General features: G+C 37.8%; 1 protein-coding gene across 6 annotated transcripts in view; it reads left to right on the top strand.

The window, feature by feature from the left end:
• IQCH (IQ motif containing H) overlaps positions 1–25,029 on the top strand; it is an 85,296-nt gene that overhangs the window by 37,525 nt on the left and 22,742 nt on the right. For all 6 annotated transcript variants that reach the window (XM_083851222.1, XM_083851221.1, XM_083851220.1 and 3 more), the window contains 5 exons: positions 4,160–4,243; positions 6,570–6,745; positions 10,806–11,078; positions 12,969–13,160; positions 23,980–24,100. In XM_083851222.1, coding sequence (XP_083707348.1) covers positions 4,160–4,243; positions 6,570–6,745; positions 10,806–11,078; positions 12,969–13,160; positions 23,980–24,100 — 846 coding nt within the window. The remainder of the gene's footprint in view (positions 1–4,159; positions 4,244–6,569; positions 6,746–10,805; positions 11,079–12,968; positions 13,161–23,979; positions 24,101–25,029) is intronic.

Raw genomic sequence — 25,029 nt, 5'->3', positions numbered from 1 at the left:
ATTAGGCGTGTGAAATCAAAAGTCAGCAGAATTGTTGCACAACAGATGCTTTCAAAAATATGTTAAAAAAAATCTTGGTATAATCAAAACAGGCTCACCTAAAAAATTAATCAGTATGTCCCTGTTACTGCAATGGATATGTAACATCCAGTGGAATTTATAAGTTCTGAAATTATTTCAACCTCATAAGTAAATTCTAAAGCTATAGGGAAAATGCACTTCATTTAGCACTTCACCTGGAGCCCAGGCTGTGATGCTGTAACATGCTTCATACGGCATTCTGCTGTAAATACAGGAATTTGTGTATGTGCGCGTAGGAGGCTGCAGTATTCAAGTGGAACTTCTTCCTTAATGAGGAAAAAAGCAAGCAGTAAAGAGAATTTGAATGCAAATGTTTTCTTAGAAAATTAGGAAACCTGTTCAAATAAGGCATGCAAAAAAGACGTCATCCAAGGGAGGGATTTGAAGAGGCTGTTTGAAGAAGTTACTCTTGCTTGTTTATCCTAAATTCATTGACACATCTACATTTTTTTTAAATACTTGTGAAATTTTGGGCCCATTACTGGGACACTTCCAGCTAGCAACGTTTTATAGTTTGTTCGTTGTGCCGTTTTCCAATTATGCTTTTGTTCTGCCCTATCTTGTCATTTTTTGTTTTGAAAAAGAACTGCTAAATACCCTTAACCATGATACTGAAAAATTTTGCTTTCTTTTCTTTATCCTTTCGGAATGTTGCAATTAAGAAGACTGTCTGGGTAGACTTCTGGGAAGCCAGGCAATTTAAACAAGTAACACTTCCTTCAGTCTAGGAGGAGTAAATATACAGAATGACAGCTGATATCAGCAGGTTTTTGGTTTTTGGTTTTTTTTAAGGCCTGAGTCTGGGTAATCATAAGAATGTGTCTGAATTATAAAAGCTGGGACAGCAGATAAGCACCCAGAGACGCTGTTTGACTATATGCCGTTAGTGGTTTCTGTCTTCTGTCTTGTAAGCCAAGAACACAGCCCCAAACTCTCTACTCACATTTCCTTGACTTCAGCATTTACATCAAGCCCGAGTCTAATTTTTCTTCTTGTGCAAATAGAATTCTAATAAATGCAGATAGACTCATAACTGAATTTCTCAGCAGTCTTCATTTCAAGAACATTTTCAGACTTATGTCAAGTTTCTAGAAATGATCCAGGAAAGGGAATAGTGAAGGGCTTAAATTATACTACTGTAAGGAAAAAATGTTTCCATTTATTTCCCCAAAACAAAACTTATGGTTTCTAGTACAGCTGAAAAAAAGGATATCATTTTCCTTGTTTAAAGATTGTTTAGCATTTTTGTCAGCTAGTGTAATGAAAAATGAGTTGGAAGTTTCTAATCAGATTTACTCCCACACTCTAATGGATGAATACAGTTCTGTAATATTTGGGATTCAAATACTGTTTCTCTTGCAACTATTTTTAAAGGATTGATCAGTCTTTCTACCCAAACAGTTAGATTTATGATAAATAAAATTTGGCACCTTGTATAGCCCTCTGTGTATTCATCAAAGCTTTTTCATGTGATCCATGAATCCTTTTTAAAAGCAGTTTCAGCTGAACAGTAGGTGAGTAAAAGTTAAGTATTATTTACTAGACCTGTCCCAAGCTCTTGGAAGCACACGGTGGCTGAATCCCAGATAGCTTGTTTTCCTCCTTCCTCTTCAGACATCGCCCCGTGGTTACTCAAACTATCCCCCTCCTCCATGCTGCTCCTTCTGTTTTCAAAGGTGAGTTTGAAAAGTGTTGTAGTTTCTTTGCTGAGGGAAGACACTTTGAGACAAGCAAAATTTATTAAGAAAATCACAATTAAGGGGCATTAGGTCATGGTTGAGGTTGAAAGGGGAGGTGAAAGCAGGCCCTTTACCATTATTTCCTACACCTGTTATTTTAGCACTTCTATAACTCTCCCTATAACTTACCCCTGTGTAAATTGGGAGCATTCCACTGAAGTCGTTGCACAAACACTATCGTAAAACTCATGCAAGGGAGGAAGTCCCTCAGTGTCCTTCCAGTGCCACTAAACTGAGAAATCAAAATTCTTGGTTCTCACCTTGCAAGGTCAACCCTCTCGTAGACCCGCTCTGTCAGTCGGATGCCGTGATGCTCTGACGCCTCGTGCAAATGAACAGCCATATCCTCAAGTGCTCTGCCATTGCCAGCTTTTGTCAATATCACTGTTTTCAGACACGATTTGGAATTTAACTTAATCAGATTACAGGCATAGATCAACGAAAGTAGTGGCTGTTTGAATCAAAATAGGAGCTTTTGCTTCTGGCAAATGCAAATTTATTTGAAATGTTTTGTGCTCTTGAGACCAAATGCAGAAGCTCAATGTTAGTGACACATAAACTACGAGTACATTACAAAGCAGAAATATTGGCCCAGGTTATGGTTGTACTGGAACATTGGGAATATGAGCACAGTATATGCAATTCATTTGGGCAGAATTTTGTTTAAACTGCAAGGAATGAAACATTAAGCCTCTGCCTTTAATAAGCATTGTCAGGTACCCAGCCATGCAAGTGCAAAGCATTCCAAACGTGTCAGGTGTGAGGATTAACTTGGTTCATGATGTCTGTTGGAAGGTGAATGATTCACGAGAAATGAATATTCCTCTCAGTAAATCTAATAGGATCTTGGCAGTGGAAGCTAGTGCATTGTTAATTAATGTTTTATTAATCCATCGTAGAAAAGGTCTTGTAGTAGTTGGTATGATGCTGTAGTGTATCTGCAGAACCGTAAAAGAGCACAAATTTTTATTTTTGTACTATTGCTACTTTATTATTCTCTTCAAATCATTTCTGATTTTCCAAGCAATATTTGCGTCTTATTTTTCTGCCCAGATGTAGATCTTCAAAATAAAGCTGTTTTCATGAGGGCAGTTTAATGTAGGGAAATCAGCTACTTTCTACGCTTGAAATTTAAATGTTTTGAAATCGTTAAGCAACACTGTTAGTGATTTAAAAATGATCCCCATCTTGGAGAACCTTGAGACTGAAATTAAGATAATCAGAGCAAGCTTCTTCAGATTATCGTAACTTAATTTTAGAGTGGCAAAACCCTTGATATCTTTTACATTGATGTAATTCTGCAGGTGCATAGTACCATTGTGCTAAGTACAATATGTTGATTTTACAAGAAATTATTACAAATGAATCCGGTGATTTACATTTCTCTATTTGTTTTGTTTTCCTGTGTGCAATATGGCATTGGCACATCACCTTAGAATGTTTGTTACTTCTAATAATTGTCCTTGCAGTAAAAAACAGGTGGATTCACATGAAAGATCCCGTTATCATCTTCCAAAAGGAAAGCAGTGAAATTCTAATTTTAGTCAAACTAAGTTTTTCATAAATGATTGGTCATGTGCAGATACATAGGAATATTGTAAGGGTCTTGTTAATGGATCTTAAGATTTCATGCCACGTACTGAGTGTTAGGCTGAACTTCCATATTGATTTAATCACAGCTCACAATAACAACTCGCATCGTGTGGTTGTGTGTGTTTGTATATACATACTGATTCATTTAGAATGAACTTAATTTAAAAATTACGGGATTAGAGATTATAGTCACAGTGGTCATGTCATTTGCAGCAGTCTTTTCAAATGCAAGTATGCAATCAGTTGGAAGTCTGACCTCCAAATAGATTATCCTAGCTCAGACAGGCTGCCACTCATTCATCCTCTGCAACAAAGTGATCAGGTATCACTGAGACATCTTCTTAATGAAGTGTTTTTGTTGCCTTTTATCTGTGTGAAGGACAAAATGTACTGCTCTACCGGGATTCTTGCTTAATGATGGTGTCATTTTTTTCAGTTTAAAAAGAATCCAAACGCATAGAAGATGAGCAAAATACTCAGATGTGGCCACACATCTAAATTATAAAGCTCTATAGGTTTGTAGTGTTTAGGTCTTTATTTAAAATCTCATGACACAAAAAAATGATGTTACATCAGTTCATTAGTAAAAGTAAATTCATAAAGATGATGTAATTTATGCAATACCTTGTTTAGGATTTGAAATACTTATATTACAGCTTTTTAATATAAAAGTCTGATTTCTTTTAAATATGTATCAGGGCTTTTTGAATACATTTTGGGGGGGGTCGACTTTACTTGTTTTCCAGGATATTCCCAGTGCATTCGTGAACACATTCCTGATTTTGCTCTTCAACAGAATTTACAGATGGGAAGACTGTGTGACATACTGGGTATGTTACGAGCTGTCGGCTGCCTGTATCTTGATTGTTATTTGCCTGTACTTGTGAGTAAAAGAGAATGGTGGGTGAGGACTTTCCTTTTGTATTAATATTAAATATAGAGAGCATATAAACTCAGAAGCAATTACGCCATTTTCTCCTGTCCAAGTTATTCATAAGAACATCATACTGATTTTTCTGACTCTGTGATAATGTAAAGCAGCCTCATCCTGTGGCATGCTGAGCACCACAAACGAGCAAAAGTGCTTAGTGTTCTACAAAATTAGGTAGCTAATTCCGCCAGTGTTCATTCAAGCTCATAGAGAGAGAAAGATATGCTGGGAAGGAACAAGGCCTTATTTAAACCAAATTTTTTTTAATTAGCAAATGAGGTAAGAGGCATGCATTAAAAAGTTTTTCCTAGAATGACAGTCCTCTTTTAAGCAAAGCAATGAAGAATATTATTTGTCAATGACCAACTTCATTGGCTTCCTGGAATGACATACTTTACATGATTCATATATATTTCAGTATCATTATTATTTTATAAATGCCATTTAGTAAGTTTCTAACAAAAATATATTAGATGCAGAAATTTACAGTTGCCTAAAATAATAATGTAATTGCCTTTATATATTATCTAGACACTAATACTGTTTTTCCACAGTACAGTTTTATTTATTTATTTATTAATTCATTTTGTCTCTGAAATGATACTTAGAAACTTAAAGGTACAAAGTCAACACATTATATAGGCAATCTTTCTTATGAAAATCTGTGAATGTGAAAATTGGTTTCACTCTAAAATGTAAAGTAGACCATGAGTAAGATGCAAACTAGGTGATTATTAACTAAAATATTAACTAGGTCAGATGCCTTCCCTGTGCCTGGCAGAAGAGCATTGACATTTACCACCTTGGTTTTCTTTTTCTTTACTATACCAGAGGATTTCCTTGCTTGATGTGACTTGCTATTAGCTAAGCTGTCTCTGAAGCCCCACTGTGTCCGAAGCAGACTTGCCTCTTTACAGGGCAGAGCTAAGAGTAGTAAAATCTGTTGCAGCATTTTATTCACCAAATGCACTTGAGCTTGTCATTTTTTGTCAGTGCAATACTTTCAGCATATAGACAACATGGGGAAGTAGGGTTTTTTTGTACCCAGGCTGGTAAATTTTCAGGCTGATTTTGTCAGTCTGAATAAATGCATAAAAGAATATTGACTAACAGTTCTAGTGAGCTCTTCTTTTAACTATTTTTAAAAGTTATACGGCAATGAACTGTGTTAGGTAAAGGCTCTACCAGTACTCAGATGTAAGGCTGACTGTCGGATGCTGTACTGCTTTAATGCTTCAGTTGAGACTCTGGCCTTACATTTTTAATGTGTGGTGTTTGCCTGTAGCGGTGTGGCAAAACAAAAGTGAATGAGTGGGAAATCTTATTCCTTTATAACGATAGGTTCAGGGTTTCCTTAGTCCAATAGTTCATTCACGTGTAAGAGCAGTTGTCCCTGGCACTTTCAGGGCTCTTGTTTCTGTGCCTAGTAAAGACACTGAAAGACTTCCTACTGATTTCAGCAGGAGCTGGATAAAAATCTAGGAGTGCTTTTTGGCAGCATACCCTATCAACGTTACAAGGCAAATTAGTTCATTAACTCATTTATTAATATTTTAGAAGAGCACAGTGGTAAAAATTTTCCAAAAAGGCCTATATTAAAGACTTTCACTTTCTCATCTCTTAGTGTTTGTGTATGTGCAGTCTTTCAGACCAAGTTGTTTTACATGCAGAAAACAGATTTTCACGCAGTGGTATTTAACTAGCTAATCTGCACACTCACATGCTCAACAATAGTTATTAATGGTATCCTACCGTGAGCTTTTATTTGGACAGGACAAGAATAGGAGCAGGCCATGCAAAATCCAGGCAGCGTATGAAATTGCGATTTCATCAGCTTTCTAAACTTAATAGCTCAGTTTTATAATTTACTGAACTTAATGGGATATATTTTTAAAGCAGTGTACAATTCCCATTGATGTTTATGTGAGTCGCGTAGATAAATCCCCCTGCAAGACTTTCAAAATTCTGCCCCCAATATGTTCTGCAGATTGAATTCTGAAAACTAGCTATTTCTTTGGGTTGCTGACCTGTCTTCAGAGAAATGCTGAAGCACAGAAAAAGCAGTTAAACCACTAAGATTGGGGAATTAAAGATCCTGGTTTTATTTCCAGTGCTTTTTTTTTAGGGAAGCTGTTTGTTAGCAAATGTTCAGGAATCATCAGATTGCTGTTGTGAATGGAGTCTACCTTTCTCCCAATAATGAACATTGTGCCCCTTTGTTTTAGATGCCAACGTGGACGTCATCTACATCTGCCCCCTTCATCTGAGTGAGGAGTTACTGCAGTATTACAATAAACTCCTGGGTCTGCAGGCAGCTGTTAGATCTGGGAACCCTGAGGACATGGGTGACCTGCAGGACAGGTTCAAAATTCTCACCCCTGAAGCTATAAACAGCTTCCCTGTGAGTTTGTCTTCTAATTACTACAGCTTGAGGGATGCAGTAAAATTAAATTGGAAATTTTATAACTTGTAACGCTCTGGTACACATCAGTGAAATATTATTGCAAGTTTAAGGGCTTTACTGATTAGACTACTAGTTAGAGCATTGGAAATAAATATCCTGGTTTAGCTTTATAGACTTAGTTGAGATTGTCCTATATTGGCTGTTTGTAGACCACTGTTCATTCTTACTATATGCTTGGGACTGTGAACTTGATAGATTTATATCTGTAAGCAAATCACAGCAATAAACCATTCTTATTACTCAGACTTTATCTCTGGGTAGCCCGGCATCCAATCATCCATGTGTTGGTAGTGTTTCTTGCAATTAATCCAGCTTAAAACTTTTTAAAGAATAGAACTTAAAACTGTTTAGGTTAGATAATATAGAAACATGATTTCTGAACCTGCCAAGTCATTTTTAAATCCACATGCTGGGACACCATCTAAAAAGGGACCTTAACTATTGTGTGCTACATACAGTGCTTCTGATAATACTGCAATGCAGTGAAGCTCCTTTACAGTGGAGAAAAATTAAATATTGTAAATATTGAGTTCACAGTATCTTAGCTAAGATTTGATTTGTGTAAAATTTTGTGATACATTTATATCTCTAGTGTCTATGCTTGAATCCCTGTTTTTGTTTTCAATATATATGAATAACCCTTTTCTAGTTATTTAGTTGAACAAGTATTGGTTATACCCTATTTTGATGAAAATTGATGTGTTCAGAACTTAAATAAGCTTTTTATAATTAATAAATGTGTTGGTTTTCACATGTAGTTCCATAGCAGCATACTGTTCAGCAAAGCACTTGTGTGTATGAATCCATTTCTGTTGAAATAGTCTGAAACCACCCATGGGAAAAAGTGCTTAGTGCTTTTGCTGTATAACAAGGGATCACTGAGTCAGAGCTGCCTGCTAGTTTTTCAACAGTTAAAGTGAATTCTGTAGATATGAACGTATTTTGATTTCTCTGAAGTTGGAGAATCAAGATGATATTTGTGTTTTTAGGAGCTGTCTTTTCTTTAGTGTTGGTCTTTCATCTGAATACTGGTGTAATCTGTAAGAATCACACGTGTCTGTGCTGTGCCATAATTTGACCCTTCACCTTGTAAAGTTATTTGGATGGTAAATCCTTGAAAAATACCAGCGATATATTTTATTATTTTTCAATTGCATTTTGACAATTCTAGCTCCCCCCAACTCCCACCCTCCCCAGGTACTGGGCTATTTCTCCAGTACTAGCTACCAAATGTTGGAAGCTTTAAAGAGCCACCTACATAAAACATACTAAAATATCATCTAAAACTCATCATATTATGGACAAATGAGGTGCTGCTTAACATGGACATGCTGACCAGGAATGAAAAATGGGTTTCATGACTGATTTTCATCATGGTGATTTGGTTGAAGCACTTGTAAAAGCAGATCATTTTCTGGCATGCATCTCTTTTGTATAGCCTTCACTCTTGGAATATTTCTGCTAAAATTTTCCAAACAAAGCTTCTTTTCCAGGTGAGGAGCAAACAACCCTGTGAAAACTGATTATGCTGCTATGTTTTACTGGGAAATGTTTATGTGCTTTGATATAGGGGATAATTTTAGTTGCAAGGGCTGCATGGTTCTTTCGTGGATATGGACTGTGCCCCCGACCCAGTTACAGAATGCTGAGAAGTATGCTAGTGCCATCAATACGAATGGGAAATTGCAATATCTTTTTTACGTAGGGAAGAATCTGTACTCATAACTGAATCTAGTCACCCGTTGGCCTCAGTGACCATGAATTTAGCTGTCATTCTGTCTGTGTAAGGGTTAGAATCTTGCAGGTTCTTTTGGGGCATCCTTCTTCTGGATTACTCTATAAAACCTTTTGTTGTACCAGTGTGTCTGAAATTACTCCTGAAGCATGAACGTCTGTCTTGAAGGCCACCTCAGCAGGCTACTCTGAGCAATTCCAGAAGCACAGGTCAACCGTAACCAGCTTGCTAGTTGCGTTGGTGGAATGGGATGGAAGGAAAATCTATGGAAAAGAAAACCAGACACAGAGAGCCCTGCGCCACTATTTGGTGTCTGCAGAGGGGAGACAGAGAGACTGCGAGGAAGAGGTGTCCACATACCTGTGTCCTTTAGTCACTAGTTATGAGAATGATCTTGTGTGACTCTGTGGAGCCATCTGCAACGTGTTACACTCTGCTGATCCTCAACTAGCAGCAAATTCCAGGTGGGGTAGTGGTAGCCTTGCTCATTGTGGTGAAGTTGATGCCAAGTTCAGCTTCTCTGATCTTGAGAAGTTTAAAAAAAAAAAAAAATCAACAGGCTTGGGAAACAAGAACTACATTTTGGTTAATCTGTCAACTATTATTCCACTGTGTTGTGCTGGAATTCAGGGGAGTCCTCAGTCCTCCTGCTTTTACCTGCTTTCGCTCACACTACCATATATCATGGCAGCCATACCGCTCTCAAAGCAGGAATGAACTAGCTTTTACAGCCTGTTTCTTGCACTCCTTAATTAACTGTAAAATCTATTATTGAGAGACACGAAACAAATCTTGTCCCCATGGCCCCAGGGAGCAAGTGACCGGGGCTGGAAATTGATCCTGTTCTCGACATGGCAGAACTCTGCCACGAGACCAACAGAACGGGCCATCTCCGTGCTTTTGTACCAGTGCTCAAGAGAAAAGAAACAACCGAATCAGAACATTAAGAGTCTCTGTTTTAAAACTGACAGAAGGAAAAAAGAAAAAAAAAAAACTCCAGGAAAATGTGTTTGTTGTTCTCTTTGCCCTTATACTTGTGTGACTTCCTTTTTCCTACTAGAAGTCTGAAAATTGTCTCATTTCTCTGACCTAGAGACGTATCCCCCTTCTCCTTGCAGTACGTCTGGCTCCTTTAGAGAGAGTTGAGCACTTTGGGGAGCGATGTGTTTGGTACAAGAAAGCACTAAGCAAGTGACAAAAGGGATTCCTTTTGTCCATTTCTGGGGGCTCCCCCATCATCCCCATCCAAGGAGTTGGAATTAGGATTTATGCTTCAGTGCATGTGAAGGAGCATCCAGAACTTTGAAGGAAAATAGGCCGAGTTTCTTAGTTCTGCATATCCCTAAGAAAATCTAGTATTTAGGCTACCCTGGAAAGGAATACTTGGGCCTCAATTAGATAAAATCTCAATGTAAAGAAGTTTTCCTTGTTTATGGCAATCTTTTGCAACGGACCTCTATTGTACTGTCCCATCCATCTCAACCTCAGTGCACCTCTATACCTTTGTAAAGATAATTGGGTTGTCTGCAAGCAACACACAGCAAATACTTGTGAGGTTTCACCTGCCACGACTGACATTCTTAGATTAAATTTAAGGCTGTCACAGGCAACTTGTTCAGCAATAGAGATTTTCTTTTTTAGAAGAAATGAAAAATTCCTTACAAAAAGTTGAAAATCTTATACTGAAAAAAAAAATCTCTTACCTTGAGTACTCTGCAGTTGCATTTACAGTAGCTATCACAACTACTGTATAATGGGAATGTATATCCCCAGTAATTTAATGTGATCAGTGAAAGCTTTTGTAAATCAAAGTGTTTTATTCTCAGAGAATCGCTTAAAATACTGCTGAACTGTATGGTGAAATACATTCTCTGCTATAGGGGTTTTTCTTCATTTTTGTATTGATTTTTAGGTGCTTTAGAGTTAAACCATGCCAGAAGTGTTGCTGAGATGAATCACTATTATCCAAAGGCCACCAGCCTCTCTGCCGACTGACAGAAGGATAATTCCGTATGGATCAAATAAATACAGATGTGTAGTAATTAGTTCTATTCCCAGTGAGCCCATTTCCAACACACTAAAGATGTGCACGATTATGGAGCCTCACCCCAACAGCTTTTATCAATTTAAACTGCTAAGCTACAGGATAGGTCATAACCCAGCCTGCTATTAATAATGTATTTATTGTGTGCAACATTATAAATTAGGTTCATGGAATAGAAAAGAACACCTTTTAACAAGAATAATGTTATCTTTATACAGAAGCATCACATGTGCCTAGCCACTCAGCTGAAGTACAGTCCCAAGACAATCAAAAGAATAAAAATCCTTATCCAGAGCAGAGATGCCTACATTATTGGAGGGGTTCCCCACAAAGATGATTTAGCAGTGGCTGACATGTTAAATGTGCCTATATTAGGCTCAGTGCCAGAAGTGGCTCATCTCTATAGTACCAAGTCTGGAAGTAAACGAATTTTTGCCAGTGCTTGTGTGCCAACCCCTCCCGGAGAATCTGACATCTACAACAATGAGCAGGTAAGCAGGATGTGCTCTGGGATGTGTCAACATGCAGGGGCCTGTTTTCACTTGATAGGATGCAAACTTTGTACAATTGCAATGGCTGTATTGATTAGACCCTAACTAGGTTTGATTAAATCGTGGATGAGGTTGGGCTCTTTTTTGGCTGAATCCCACCAATTAAATGCAATTCGTGTCCCAGTCAGGAAGCAATACAATTGTTCTCATACTCTTCGCATTCGATTTTGAGAATATATAAGCCCTTTTGGATCAGTTACTTCAAGCAGCTTGTGTTGCTGCTCCATGGATGAAGTCATGGCCTTAATGAAATTAATAGGACTTTTACCAGTGACTGAAAATAGAACAGGAATTTCTGGGAAGCAAAGTATTTGATGAAGGGGAAACTTCTTCCACTTAGGAAGCCAGCCATTCAATTTGAGGTTCTCTGAGCATATCTCCAGCTGAAGTTTTACCTTGTCTCTGGCTTGTCATTGCTAAATTTGATGATCTTGTCAGCATGACAACACAAAATATTACTAAACTAAAATTACAAGGCACATGACTTTTCTATAGCGTATTCAGCTGACATTTATTTTGCATTCTGCGCCTCAGTATTTCATTCTAAAGGCTGAGTTTGCAATATGTTATTGTATGTCTAAATACAATCTGTACTGATTTTTATCATATTTTTATGGAGGTAATCAGTGCCATTGTTCACAGGTATTTTTTCTTAGATTTTTCACGTTGCTTTTCTTTTTATTAATCACCTTTAACACTGAAAACAACCTAAGCTACACGAATACGTTGCAACTTCTATAGCAGATGAAATAAATACGTGATCAATGATCTGTAAAACCACTGTTTGATTTATTGTTAAATAACTAACTTACGTGAATCTAATACTTTTGATTCATACTACAGTGTTATGGAAGTTCTACTTCTGCTGTTTGCGTGTATGAAATATTGACATTTTAGGTTAAATAATCAAAGCAAGGTGACACTATGTTAAAGCACAATTCAATTTTCACTTAAAGATAGCACATAATTCTTTATGATTGCTACAGTCCTTACAGTATTATTGATCCTTTTCATTACTGTAGGGGAGTCATCAAGAAAAACACATTTATGGGATTCTCAAAAGCCACAAATAATAGCAGCTGAAACACACATGTAATTGTACTTGAGGTCAGTGGAAAAAATAATAATAAAAAAAAACCTCCCCAAAATTGTTATGTAAAAACACCTTCTAGCTAATGGAAAAATATTTGATAATACTGTTACTGGGTTCAAAGGCATCTGCAGTTTCTACTAAGCTAATTGCATCCTACGCCAGCTGGGCAAAAGGCATTTGAAGCCCATTTAAATCTGTGTACATATACAAATAAATAATTAGCATTTTTATAAAGCCTTCCTGGTAGCTCCTTCATATATTTATAACCATATAATGTACTCTCCAGTAGGAAAATTCCACAGATGTTTGGCTGGTGTTAGAATCTGGCACAATTGTTTCTCAGATTTTGCAAATAGGGTAGTCCATCCCACGATATTCCCTGTCAAAACCATTTATTTAGCTGTACCGATTATCCAAAACCTAAGATTCTGATGTGACAAAAAAAAACCCTGGACAAACAAGATTCTGTTTTCTTTTTTGCAGAAAACAGAATGTTGCTGATTGGTAGTCTGCCCAAGCGGACTCAAGTACCGGATGAAGACCATAAATTCTTCATCAAAAAATGTTCAGGGTTGCTTTCACTAAGTGTCCGAGATAACTGTAAAAAGAGGAGCATCTCTAAGAAAGAGAAACCATAGTTAGGTTTCAAGTCCAAACATTTGAGAAAGGGGAGTCTAAATCGAGGAATAATTTGATATTGTCCTAGTACAAAATATCTTTGTGTCCTTGCTCCACAGATGATTAGTATTCTCAGTCAGCTGATCATTGACAACATGGAAGTGCGGCGCTGGTTGTTTAAAGTGAATGATGAATCTGGAGGAAATGGCACCGCCTACTGTGATATTATCCTGCATTTGAAATGCTACCACTGGGTTCAGAAGGAACGTCAGAAACACAGCCCTGAGATATGGAGTAAGAAGTGGGCACATGTAAGTAATAAAGGAGCAGGTTATCTTGTCTGCTGGCCTGGCTTCTTCCTGGTCTGCTGGGGTTGTTCCTCACAGCAAGTCTTTTCTCTAAGCTTTTGTTTGAAGACATAGATAAACGTTGATGTGACAGAGTCCAGAGCAGCTTGTACAAAGTAGTAGGCAACAGTAATTCAAATAAAAAAATAATAATTAGATATCCCAAAATGTAAGTAAATGTCTGATATCCAGCTGTGGAATAAGTTGGGCACAGAACGCTTAATTCATATGCAAATTTTACGTAGTGTTTTTTATCCAAAGAGAGGGCACGTAGAAACGAGTCTATCAGTGGTAGAGTGTTACAGCTACATAGAAACATTGGAATTACTGGAACAAAACTGTTGGACTGATATAGTGAACAACACTAATCAATTTGAAACCACATACAAACTATTTACTTTTTAAGCTGGCTTCCTAAGGATTATTTTTTCTATATATTTTTCCTCACTAATAACTTTTAAACCTGTTAGGGATTTTCAGCTGTATAAGACAGAACACTTGAAGTATCAGAGATCATTAGACTCCTGCATGTTTCATTACAGTGGGTGTTTAGGTAAGGACAGAGAGAGATCCTATAAATATTTAACTGAGGAAAACAATATAGCATGAACTGTTGCACTAGTGGATTCATAAGAATCCATATGCTTGAGAGAGATTGTAAGAGGATACATCTCAACTGCAGAAAAATCCATCTGAAACTGGAGTTCATTAGTTCTGGTATTTGGAGAACTATTTGTTCTTTAAATATTCATTGGTGTTTAAATATGTTAATTTCAATAAGCATTTAATATTTCTGTATATGGCGCCGTATTCATTCCTAATGTAATGGTTTTAAAGCCAGAAGGAATGTATCCAGAAAGAATTGTTTAATTTACATAAACTACTCATTATAGCTCTCTTGATTTTTTCTTAATTCAATCAAAACTGTTTTGGAATTTTTCTTTGATTGAATTATATTGTATATTAAAATTTTGAATTGGGCTGATTACAGTTCTGTTGCATTTGACAACTACAAAATAATTCCACGTTATGAAATGGAGCTTATCATATAAAACTGAAGCACTGATTTCATCAGTCTGCTGAGGATCCCTGTCTACGAGTCAGTCAGTACGAAGCAGATCATTGGAGAGCTGCCCTAGTGGGAGCAGTGTCTGGCCACTGAACTTTCTGGGACATGATGCTAGCAGAACATACCTAGATCCTGCTCCCACCGTCAGAGCTGGGGCAGAAGACATGATAAAATGCAGTTTCACCAGGTCTAGTTTTTTGCTGGTATAAATTCCCTATACAGGTGTTATTACCTAGCGTTAATGTTCCTGTTTCTGTGCCTTTTTAATTATTCCATGGCTAAGTGACTCTGAATGAAGGGACATAGTGATAACTAGCTTTCTCTGTTTTCCCTTTCATACTGTGTTTAGGTTAGGCTTTGATGTAGCCAGGAACCAATCCTTTAGAAGCCCTTAAACACAATCGTTTATTGGAAGTTGGAAAATATATATGGAATGATGCATTTGATCTAATTTCCTAGAGTCAGCAGGAAAGCTTCCATAAATCCAGACCAATATTAAAGTGAGCTTTGGCACAGTGAAACTTGCTGCTATTTCGAACGTCTTGTTTGAATATGTGTGTTCAAATTTTTCTGCCTTCTGAGTTTAGCCCCTTTTTGTAAAACGGGAGACCTTTTTTATATATAATGAATTGCAGTTTCCACTGAGTATTACCATTGAGAGCAGAGGATTAAAATCATCCTTTGTTAAGGAATACCATTGTAATGATACACATTTAAACATCAAAGCATTAGTTTATGAGCACAGGCATGCTTTAATGTCCTATTACAGTATGTAGACCTGTTTCTTTCGATAATGAAGACATTGTGTCATCGGCATAGGCTGCCACATACAAAACGTATGCTGGCAGGTTATTAAAAAATTCAGCTTCTTGATGAAAGACTATCCTGCAGGCTAAGAGTACAGTGAAAAGACTCCATTCTGGTAGAATTATTAGAAATGAGAATATGACTGTAAGCACTAAATTATGTTAATACTTACAAATAGCATCATTTGCATAGCAGTTTAAGACACGATACCCAGATTTTCCTCATTGGTATGTAGTAGACAAGAGATTAAAAATAATGTAGTTTTTGAGTTTGAATTGTGTAAAAATCTATTCCATCTAAAAATGAGACTGATTTTAGGTTCCTCATTTCAAAAATAGCATTGGGCAAACAAAAATGCAGGACAAGATTATTGATGTATTTTACCTTGTTAACTTAATGCAGCATCTGAGTTATCTGAACAATTATTTCGCAACTCGTAAGGGATAGAATTTACAAACTATGCTGAATGTCTCTGCAAGGCCTTCATCCTACTGTGCACTGCTTAAGTCTGCCAGTTTATAAAAAATTTCATCCTGAGGCCCAGATTCTAATGATATTCAATATCAAGAGAACTGCTGCCACCATAAATGCTCATTTGGCGGTTTGAGGCCATTTGTAAAGACATTTGTTTTCATATTGTTACCTGAGCATCTACTTGTGGCTGTGGTCAGAGGTAAGATTCGTGGCTAAGCAGACCTTATACAGCCCTGCTTTATGTGGGCCTGAGGAAAGATGCCCAGATGCTCACTCGGAATTCAAGCAGTAAAGAACAGCGGAGAAGCAGTCTACCACGTTTGTTATTTGCAGTATTTTGTTTGTTTTGGAACAGACACAAGGCTGTCAAAGTCTGCAGTGCCTCCTGCTCTTTGACTCCTCAAACTGCCTCCTCAACCTCACAACACTCGCAGTCCTCTTGCCTATTAGAGGGAGGATAATGTTGCCTTTCTGTTAGCGTTGCCTTTTTTTGTTCTTCTAGCAGCCCTCACATAAAATAATACAGGACTGTGCAGAGATCCCACCGTGATGTGTAACTATACATGTGTAAATAGTAGCTAAATCATGAGGTTAGATTAATAGTCAAATTAATTTCAGAATTAACTTTTATTACACTGCAACTCTTAATTAACCACCAGGACCAGCAACATGTGGCAAGTTTACATAGCAGCAAGGCTAAGATAAGAAGATCAGGCTGAAAACAAAAGGAGGGGTATATGGGGATAAAGAGGAAAAGAGCCAAAATACGAGAATAGAACAAGACACAGAAAAAGAAGCAACAAATATTCTCTTGAATAAGCTATTATAATTGGCCGTGGCTACACAGCCGTTTCAAAACTCTTCATTAAATATCTGTTGTAGAAGAAAAAAAGCTATTTAATCTGCTTGGGCAGCCTACTGTTTTAAATGTTAGAGAGTTTTAATCTCGTTGTCTCCATTTGTGTTGCAGTATTTTGTCATGGTTTCTTTTCTTTATAGACCGTATCTTGGTTAATTCACTAAAATGTGTAATAGGAAATCAAAATCTTTTCAAAAGGTGATAAATCCAGAAAACCCACCTTTCAGTCTGAGTTGCATGAAGCAATATTCAGATGCTGGTTTCAGGATTGTGCATTGATTGCTTTTGGAAAATTGCAATTTCAAAGGCCAAGATAAAGTGCTATGAAATGCTGGCTGTTCCGTTATATTTAAGTGTTTTGGGTCAATATTCAAAAGCCTTGCAATAAGTAATTAGAGGAACTTTGTGATTGCCTGAAAATCAAGAATAGTGGTGAGGAGGTTTTTAACTGGTTGAATGAGTTGCATTCACTATAAGAAACCTGAAGCTTAAGTACCATATCCTGTTGCTTTACTGAAGCAGGAATTCAGAGTAGAGAGCATGCTTACAAGCAGATAAAATAAAATCATCCATAGTCCTGTCAAAGAAGTGTAGAAACATGGTTTTTTCGCTGTTCTGGTCACCTTTTATAATACTGCCAACTTTGTTCTGGGGCAAGGCTACACAAATATTGGTGGAACTGGGATGAAGTGCAAGCAATTGAATTGTTCTTGGTGTAACACCTACAGTCTGCTGAGGGGGTTCTTAAGCAAGTAGTCTTTGCTGCTGCTGTTATTTATTGGACACATGCAATTGCAGGTGTGCTAATTTTTTCAGCCTGAAGAGGGCCAGAAACTCTGGCAGATACGCAGAAGATCCATTTACAGAATTTTGACAGGCTTTCAAAATTTCTTATATCCAATGTGATATTTAATAGGAAAAGAGAAAGAACTCAAAGACTTAAAGAAGAACTTGATTGCCAGTAAAGCAGTACAGTTGCAGGTTGTCTCCTAGTATGGGCAGTGCTCTGTGAACATTTATCTAAATAGTTGAAATAGTCACTGTATCTGCAAACAGTCAGTAGTGCTCTAACTCAATTTATTAATATATTTGTGTAGCTGCCTTAGTGATGTTTCAGGTGATTGTTAAATCCTAAGTAAACTAAAGCATGATAATCGTATTCCTTGGTTAAATTAAAGCCGTGATATCCATTCCTAAGACCTGGAATAATCAGATATGCAAGCTGTTGGTGTGTATGTCCTATTGATTTAATATGCTTCTAATCAGTACATAAAGCTATAGGCCTGCAGTGTTAATTTTTCATATGCTTACAAAGTACCCTTTGATTTTCTGTCACGCGTTAATTACAGCGTTTTGCCATTAAATAGGAAGCTTTGTGTAAACTAATTACTAGGTAATCATTGTCTACCGCAAGCGTGCTGTTTGTACCTTTTATTTTATTCTAAAAATGCACAGATCTCGCAGTCTGGAACCACTATACCTTCCAGCCATTAGCTCTCACTAATTCATAGCATTATTGTGTTAAGATTGTAGGAGTTGTAATTGTTGTGGTATCAGTGCTGTTAATTACCGGAGTAAACAGTTGAAATGGTGCCAAGGTCTATTGTACAAGGCAGAGGAAAGGAGGTTTAAATGTTACTTCCACCATCTGGGGACTGGAGTAGAGGCAAATGCTAGAAAACAGCAGTGAGGCAATATCAGAACTTCAGCTCCAGGGTTTGAGGCCATATGGATCCAGAATATTTTGAATCAATTGAATTTAACTGCCAGTTTTTAGCAATAACAGTGCGGAAGGAGAGGATAAAGCAAGAGCACTAAAGAAATCTGAAATCCGTTAATGTTATCACATGCAATAAAATGCCTGCTTGGATTATTTTAAAAATGTTCATTTTGCTAAAATCCAAAAAAAGGAACACATAGGCAACTCTAAGAATAAAAGAAGTTTAACTGTGTGTTGTTTGTGAAATGCAGCGCAGGTTTTTTCTGACAATTCCTTTAGCGTTACAGCTCAGCAGTTTAGATAAAATTCCTGGCAAGTGACTGTGCATTATCTATACGGTGTCTCTTTTCTTTTTGGAATTGCATTGTTTGGAATTCATTCATTCATTATAATCCTTTCTTTAGTGAAACAAGCCAGAAATGGGGGGGGGGGGATGGACGACACGACTGAACAAAATTTATAGAGTTTGAAATATAGACAAACAATCTAATTAGGAAAATCTTATTAATCTGAGAGTATCTGAATTGATTGTGCATTTGCAGATATTAATTAAAATTCAGAAAAGATTCACTCAAATATTAGTTATCTCATTTTGTGTAAGTATTATCATCCAAAAGTCCTGAACTCACAAATCTTGCATTTGAAATAAATGTAGGATTTTTTTTAATTATTTTTTTTAAAGGACTTTTAGAAAAGTATGAAAACTGTGTAATGTTTTTCTCATTCTGAAGGTACGCTTGGGGAGCCTTGAAAAATGAGGGCCACGATCTTGCCAAATAGATGCTCTTATGCATAAAATGCCAATGCACAGAGAGTATTTTTTGGAAAAGGAAAGCAAACTCTTTAATGAAATCCTCATCATCCCAAATTAACATGCCGTGCATAAACATGCAGAATTATTTGACAGGCTCGTAGAGCTTTCAAGATCCTCCTTCTGCCTGATTCTTGGTAGCACAGGCGGTAGCGATTTTGTATTTGATTTCCCCGCATATATTGTTTTCCGAGATGACATCTACAAAAAGGGATCTCGGCAGCATATTGCTGCTGCCAGTTTAGGAGTGTTCAGAGGAAATAGAAAGGATCTCTCTTTCTAAACAATCCTGGTTTATTTATCTTTTATTGGTCTGTTAGCAGATGTTGAAGCAGTTCAGGGCACAATGTAAACATGTGCTTTTCAATAGAGGTATGGTAAGTAGCAGAGTATACAATGAAACTGAAGCAATTGGGAGGGGTGTTTTGGACCAGGCCAGTATTTTTTGCTTTGTGTGCGCGTGTATGTAGCTGAATTTAGAATTAAAAGAAGTGCTTGATCTTTATATATTGAAATCCTCAGCGTGCAGAGTGACAGCATGAGCCAGAAGAGAAAACCATGGCCCCATGTGGTGTGAAAAAAGGAACAGCAGTTTAAGTGCTGGAAAGTTGAAAGAGAACTAACCTTGTTCTTGTAGTCAAGGAAAGTGGCTGTTTTGTGCTTTTGTATTGAAGCATAGCATATGTGCCTCAGTTTGACAAAAAGCCTCTTGAGTCAAAGCAACCCTAGTCCTGTGTGCTGATCCAAAGCGAAGGCCGTGATAATGAGGGACGGGCTCTCAGGAAGCAGTGAGTAGATAATACTACATAAGTGGAGAATTCTGTGCACTGTTTTCGCCATTCTACTTAATGCAAGTCGCAGCCACGGTGAATCACTTGCCATACAGCTGAAATGGGCCATTAGCTATCAGGGAAAATTGTCTTTGCTACTTTCAGCAGATGGAGCAAATATTTTACAAAGCAATTTTACATACGAAAAACATTTGTGTTACTTGGTAATGATGGCTGTTTTACATGATGTTACCTTCTATCAGAACATACTTTTCCAGCTCATGGAAGGCAAAATTGGCACTTTTTAATTTTGAAATTTGCAATTTATTATTAAATACTCGGGCTCTCAATCAGGTTGCAAACTTTTAAGTAGATAGGGTAATCAGTGTATCATATCCAAAACTGTTTCGATTTTTACAAACCTTTCAAATTGTTCTGTTCAGTGGGGTAGGTTGTGGTTCTGGTCAGCAGGTATCTGTCTGAATTTGAAGAAATTGTTGAATCAGTTTTGCAAAATAAGAAGTAATTAAACTTATTTGGACTGCAGTCCGAAAGCAGTTACTGGACTCTTCTAATACTGCCGTGTTTGCTGATGTTATTGAGAACATAAGAATAAGCTGGGCTGGACCAATTCACATCAAGGCAGCTAGAATAAGTTATCATAGCTCCACTGATCACAATGTAAAGGATATACTGTATAAACAGTGTGAATTGTCATAGTGCCATTGAAGTGGCATAAATTGCCATAGCTTCATTGACTTCAGCAAAGCTATGGCAGTTTGTTTTGCTGAGGATCTGTCTGCTGATTTTGTTCTTCTCTGGCCCAGTCAGCTTTACTTACTTGGAAGTTACTTTCTTCACTCTGTTTGCTTGCAAGGTCTAAATAATTTCCTTTCAATCGGATTTTTAGCTAAAAATCCCCAGGACTTTCTCATGCATTCTGCTTTGCAGCCTCTTTCTGTTCCCAGGTCTTTCTTCCTATTTCTAACTCTATTTCTTCTTTCTATTTATGTACCTATCTTCTCAACAGGCTTTTCTTTGTTGACTGATCTTTCTCGAGAAGATTTCCTTCAGCATATGCCACATTTGGTCCTATTTTTTGTTGCAACCACTATTCTAAAAAAGCCTTCTAAAATTCAGCATGCAGAAGGGCAAGAAACTATTTTGGATTCAGAGAGAACATGTGTAATTTTTTAATGTGCATTCAGCATTATAAACAGGTGCAAAACATTTGGACAGATTTAAAGGTTTCTACATGACGTAAACAGCATTTAGGCTGCTCATTTTTTTCTTGTACTAAGAAAAATCAGCTGAAAGATTTGAACAAATGCTCCCTGTTTACACTGAGCCTATGATTCTGAATCGTTTTGGGCCACATCAAGAGAGAAAACATTGGTAAGCTCTGCTGGAGATACCGTACAATTTAAATGAAATTAGCCTACAGAGCACTGATCCTTTTAAAGGGTTTGACTCCATGAGTGAATGTTGGATCTGGGCTTGAATTTGCCTAGTAAAACTCCCTATAATCAGGATTATTGCCTTTTTAGAGCTTACAGTTGCAAAAAAAACTTCAACTAGAATTCCAGGTGCTGATCCTGAAAAAGCGGTCGCTTATCTTCCTTGTGTGAACACCTGGATTATCTAGGCGTTCCTTGGTAAAAGCACCGTTAGGTTGAGTCTGATCTCTCAAGAACATTTCTCAGATTTTCTTGAATCAGTTATTTCTGTAAAAACCCCCATCTTCTTCCAGTAAGGCGGTTGGTTCTGATGCGTGCAGCCTTCGCAGTCAGCTAGTACAGAGGGTGCTTTGAACTGCAAGGTGCTCCTGAGCCTGGCGATGGGCATCCCCACGGCCCTAACAGGCATTTATCCCGAGCTGATGACCCTTTCCCGTGCTATTTCACCTTATTTAAGCAAGCAACACTGGGTCCATTGAGGAAGTGCCACAGGAGTCTTGCCTGTCTGATGTCCCTCGTGGACAGGCAGTAGTGGCACACGATGTTCCTCTGCGTGCAGGTGAGGTGAATGGGCTCTGTGTCTTGCCAGCAGCCTCCACTTACGAACCAGTGAAGTTTCTCTTCGGAGTATGGAAGTTCTGCTTGATTTAGCACCCAGTTTAGGGAGCTTTCTTTCGCGGCAGCGTGTGATCCATGAAGACAACTCTGGCTAAAAGGAGTCACAACTGTCCCCAGCACTGCTCCGTGGAATTGGCATGGCTGCCCTAATGTCCCTCAAAATTGTTGCAGTGGGAAATTGCGGCCCAGTTCACATAGCCATTGTTTAATTTTTATTTATACAGGCTTGGTCACAGCACTCTCAAATGCTTCTACGCATCCAGCAGGGATTATTGTTATTTTTTTCCCCCTGTAATTCATCAAAAGCTTTCAGGCAACCATGGCATACCTCTTCTTTTGTTTGTTTGTTTTTAGATTTCTGTTTAAATTGCTCAATACCCAGTCATTAGATCTCAGGGATGAGACTCGGTGTGACAGAGGTATTGCTGAATGCACTGACAGGTGCAAACTGATTTGTAGGTCAGCAGCTCCATGACATTCATCATGGCTCAGATTCTCTCTCCAAAGCTCTTATTTATTTTCATTGTGTAACAAACCACCTCATCTTGTGACTTCTTGGCTTAGCAATATTTCAACACAAATACAAACCAAGACAAGGCCAACTGATATTTGCTCACTTTTCTGTTGTTTTAGTCAGCTGAGCTATCAAAACCCAAAATTGCTAGTTACAGATTTGTTTTGGAAGGAAGCTATCGGGTAGGACCCAACTCTGGGTGAATTCTGAACTTGAATCTTGCTTTGTATATAGTCCTTTGTTTTTGCCATAAGGTTAAGTTTATGCTTTGCAGTATGTTGATATGCTGACTCAAACCATTTTTAAATATTTTTTTTCTGAGGTGTTTAAAGTCAACAACTTTTCTCCTTATATGACAGGAGCTCACGTAGCCTAGATCACTGTCATATCTAAGCACCTCAATATTTTCATACATTTTTTCCTCGATTCCACACGATCTAGGTAGGGCACAGCAATTATCCCCCTTTTGTGGCTGGACAGCCGAGGCACAGAAAGAAAGTCACTTTTCCAAAGTCTCACCAGGCAGATCGCATAGAGGAACAAGATGTACCAAGGTCTCCCATACGTGGAGTTGACACCCCAGTTATTGGCCCATGCTCCTTCTCATTTTACTAGATAAATCACAGTACGCTGATTTTGAATTTGTATTTTTGGTTACGTTACATCATGTTTTTCATGACAAAACCCATCTCTTCAAATTCACTTATCTGGAAAAATAGGTATTTTTTTTTCTTATTCTAGATGTTAGCCATAAGGTTTTATCGTGTTCCTCCAGAGCTCCCGATAATATGATTGTGGCTTAGGACATTGCCAAGATCAGAGGACAGTTGGTCATCTTCTGAAGCACTGGATGCTGGAGAGAGAGAATGTAAAATAGAAGCAAAGAGACCCAGGGGAAGCAGGAGGATGCTTATGAAGCAGCAAGGAAAGGAGCCTGAAGCAATAGAGTCAGGGTCCTTGCACTTTATATGCTCGCGTACTTCTGGGACATTTTTGAACAGTAAAAGCAATGCAGTTAGTTTCTGTATTTAATGGGGTTGTTTTGTGTGTGTAATAATATAGTAAAGAACTTGAAACTAGGAAAAAGCTTGTTTATCTCCTATAATATGACTAATCAAATTCTACCAGAGATAGAGGCACTAATACACTTCTGAATTTGTTACAGACTGGGGAGTGCAATAAGAATGTCTCCCATTTTAAAAACACTCGTGGTTGATTATTCCTCTCCCCCCCCCCTTTTCTTTGTGACTAGAGGCTGTTTGTGTTATATAACAGCTCAAACATAAAGTCCATAAAAGTATTTCTGGTATATGTGACTATTTCAATATGCTCAGATCCAAAATATAAACAATGTAGAAGTTATTGACTGCTGGTATTGATCACTAAGCAGTTACCAAGTGCTTAGCATTTTCAGTTGCCAGATCAAATTATTGATATAAATTATAATGAAATAGATGCTGTACTGAAGGTGGGGGGTGGAATTGTCTTTCAGAGAAGGAAAATTTTCAATAGGAGGGAAGAGTAGTAAGTAGAAAAATTAAAAAAGGCTTCCTGACTGTGGGTAAACAGTAACCACATTTTTTTTTTTTTTTGCCTGTTGGAGGCCTGGTTTTTAATCACCCCACAAGCAGTTTTCATTTCTGTAGTAAAATTGCTTGTGGTTCTATTTAATTTGTTTCTGCAGGAGCCAGCTTTGGTGAAGATCTCCCAGGAGCTGCCGGGCCTTTTAGCACAGCACGTACAGCCAGTCAATGAGAAACGATTCCCTACATGGGAAAAATTCCTCCAAACATTTCTTAGTCAAGGTAAATAAGACTGCAAAGTCGCTGTTAAGTGTTATAAGGAGTAATTATACCATATTGTATGCCATATTCTTGTTAATCTTGGGCCCATTTAAATATTTATCTCCTTTTATTTCTCCATTATGCTTCAAATGTTCATTTACGAATGAATTATAGGCAGCTATTCTATCATTCATATGTCCTATCCAAGCATGTAACCTATATTAATTCTGGTTTATCCTTCTTATATAATTCTAACTCAATAAGCACCAACTCCTTAATTCTGGGTTTCTGTACTGGAGGCTGTCACATTTGGCAAAGAACTTCTTTAGAGGATGTTAACGTGTGAGTTTGCACACGGGTAAGTGTAAGAATATTTCATCTTTGGCTGTTGGTGAGCAAACATCTGCGAGTCGGTTTTCTCTCCCATAGGACTAGGATGCAAGCTGTATGTAAACTCAGGGTGCTACATATATTGCTTAAAGTCAGGCCTGGAGAAAAGCTGAGCTTTCCCCCCAGTTTTTGCTTTTCAAGCAGGTGGTATCACTGCTGAGGATCAGTAATGCAGTGCCTTATTGTCCTTTACAGTCCATTGTTACAGACGCCTAGTTAGACTGTTGCCGTGCTCTTTCTTGCCCTCCAGCTAAAGGAACATTAATAAGTTCCAATCTGAGAGCTGGAAGTTTTGTTCTCTCACGGTGCTGAGAGCTCACCAGGGCTTCCTGTGTTAACTCCATCATGGCACCTGCATCAGAGCTGACCAGTGTCCAGCTGGTGGGGAGCTCAGAAGAGAGCCCAGGTTTGTCCATATTGGGCAGTGCAGGTAAAACCATCTTCTAATCACTGCAAATCAGGGACTCTGTGAGGGGGCTTTCTCCAGATATGTTAACATCCTATATTTGTATGCCAAATTTTAGATTGAAAAGATGCAGTGTTTGTGCTTGGGTAGTAAA

Source organism: Anser anser, assembly GCF_964211835.1.
Source record: "Anser anser genome assembly, chromosome: 10".
Classification (NCBI taxonomy): Eukaryota; Metazoa; Chordata; class Aves; order Anseriformes; family Anatidae; genus Anser; species Anser anser.
The sequence above is the reverse complement of the archived record's forward strand: the minus strand, read 5'-3'. Positions and strand labels throughout refer to the sequence as shown.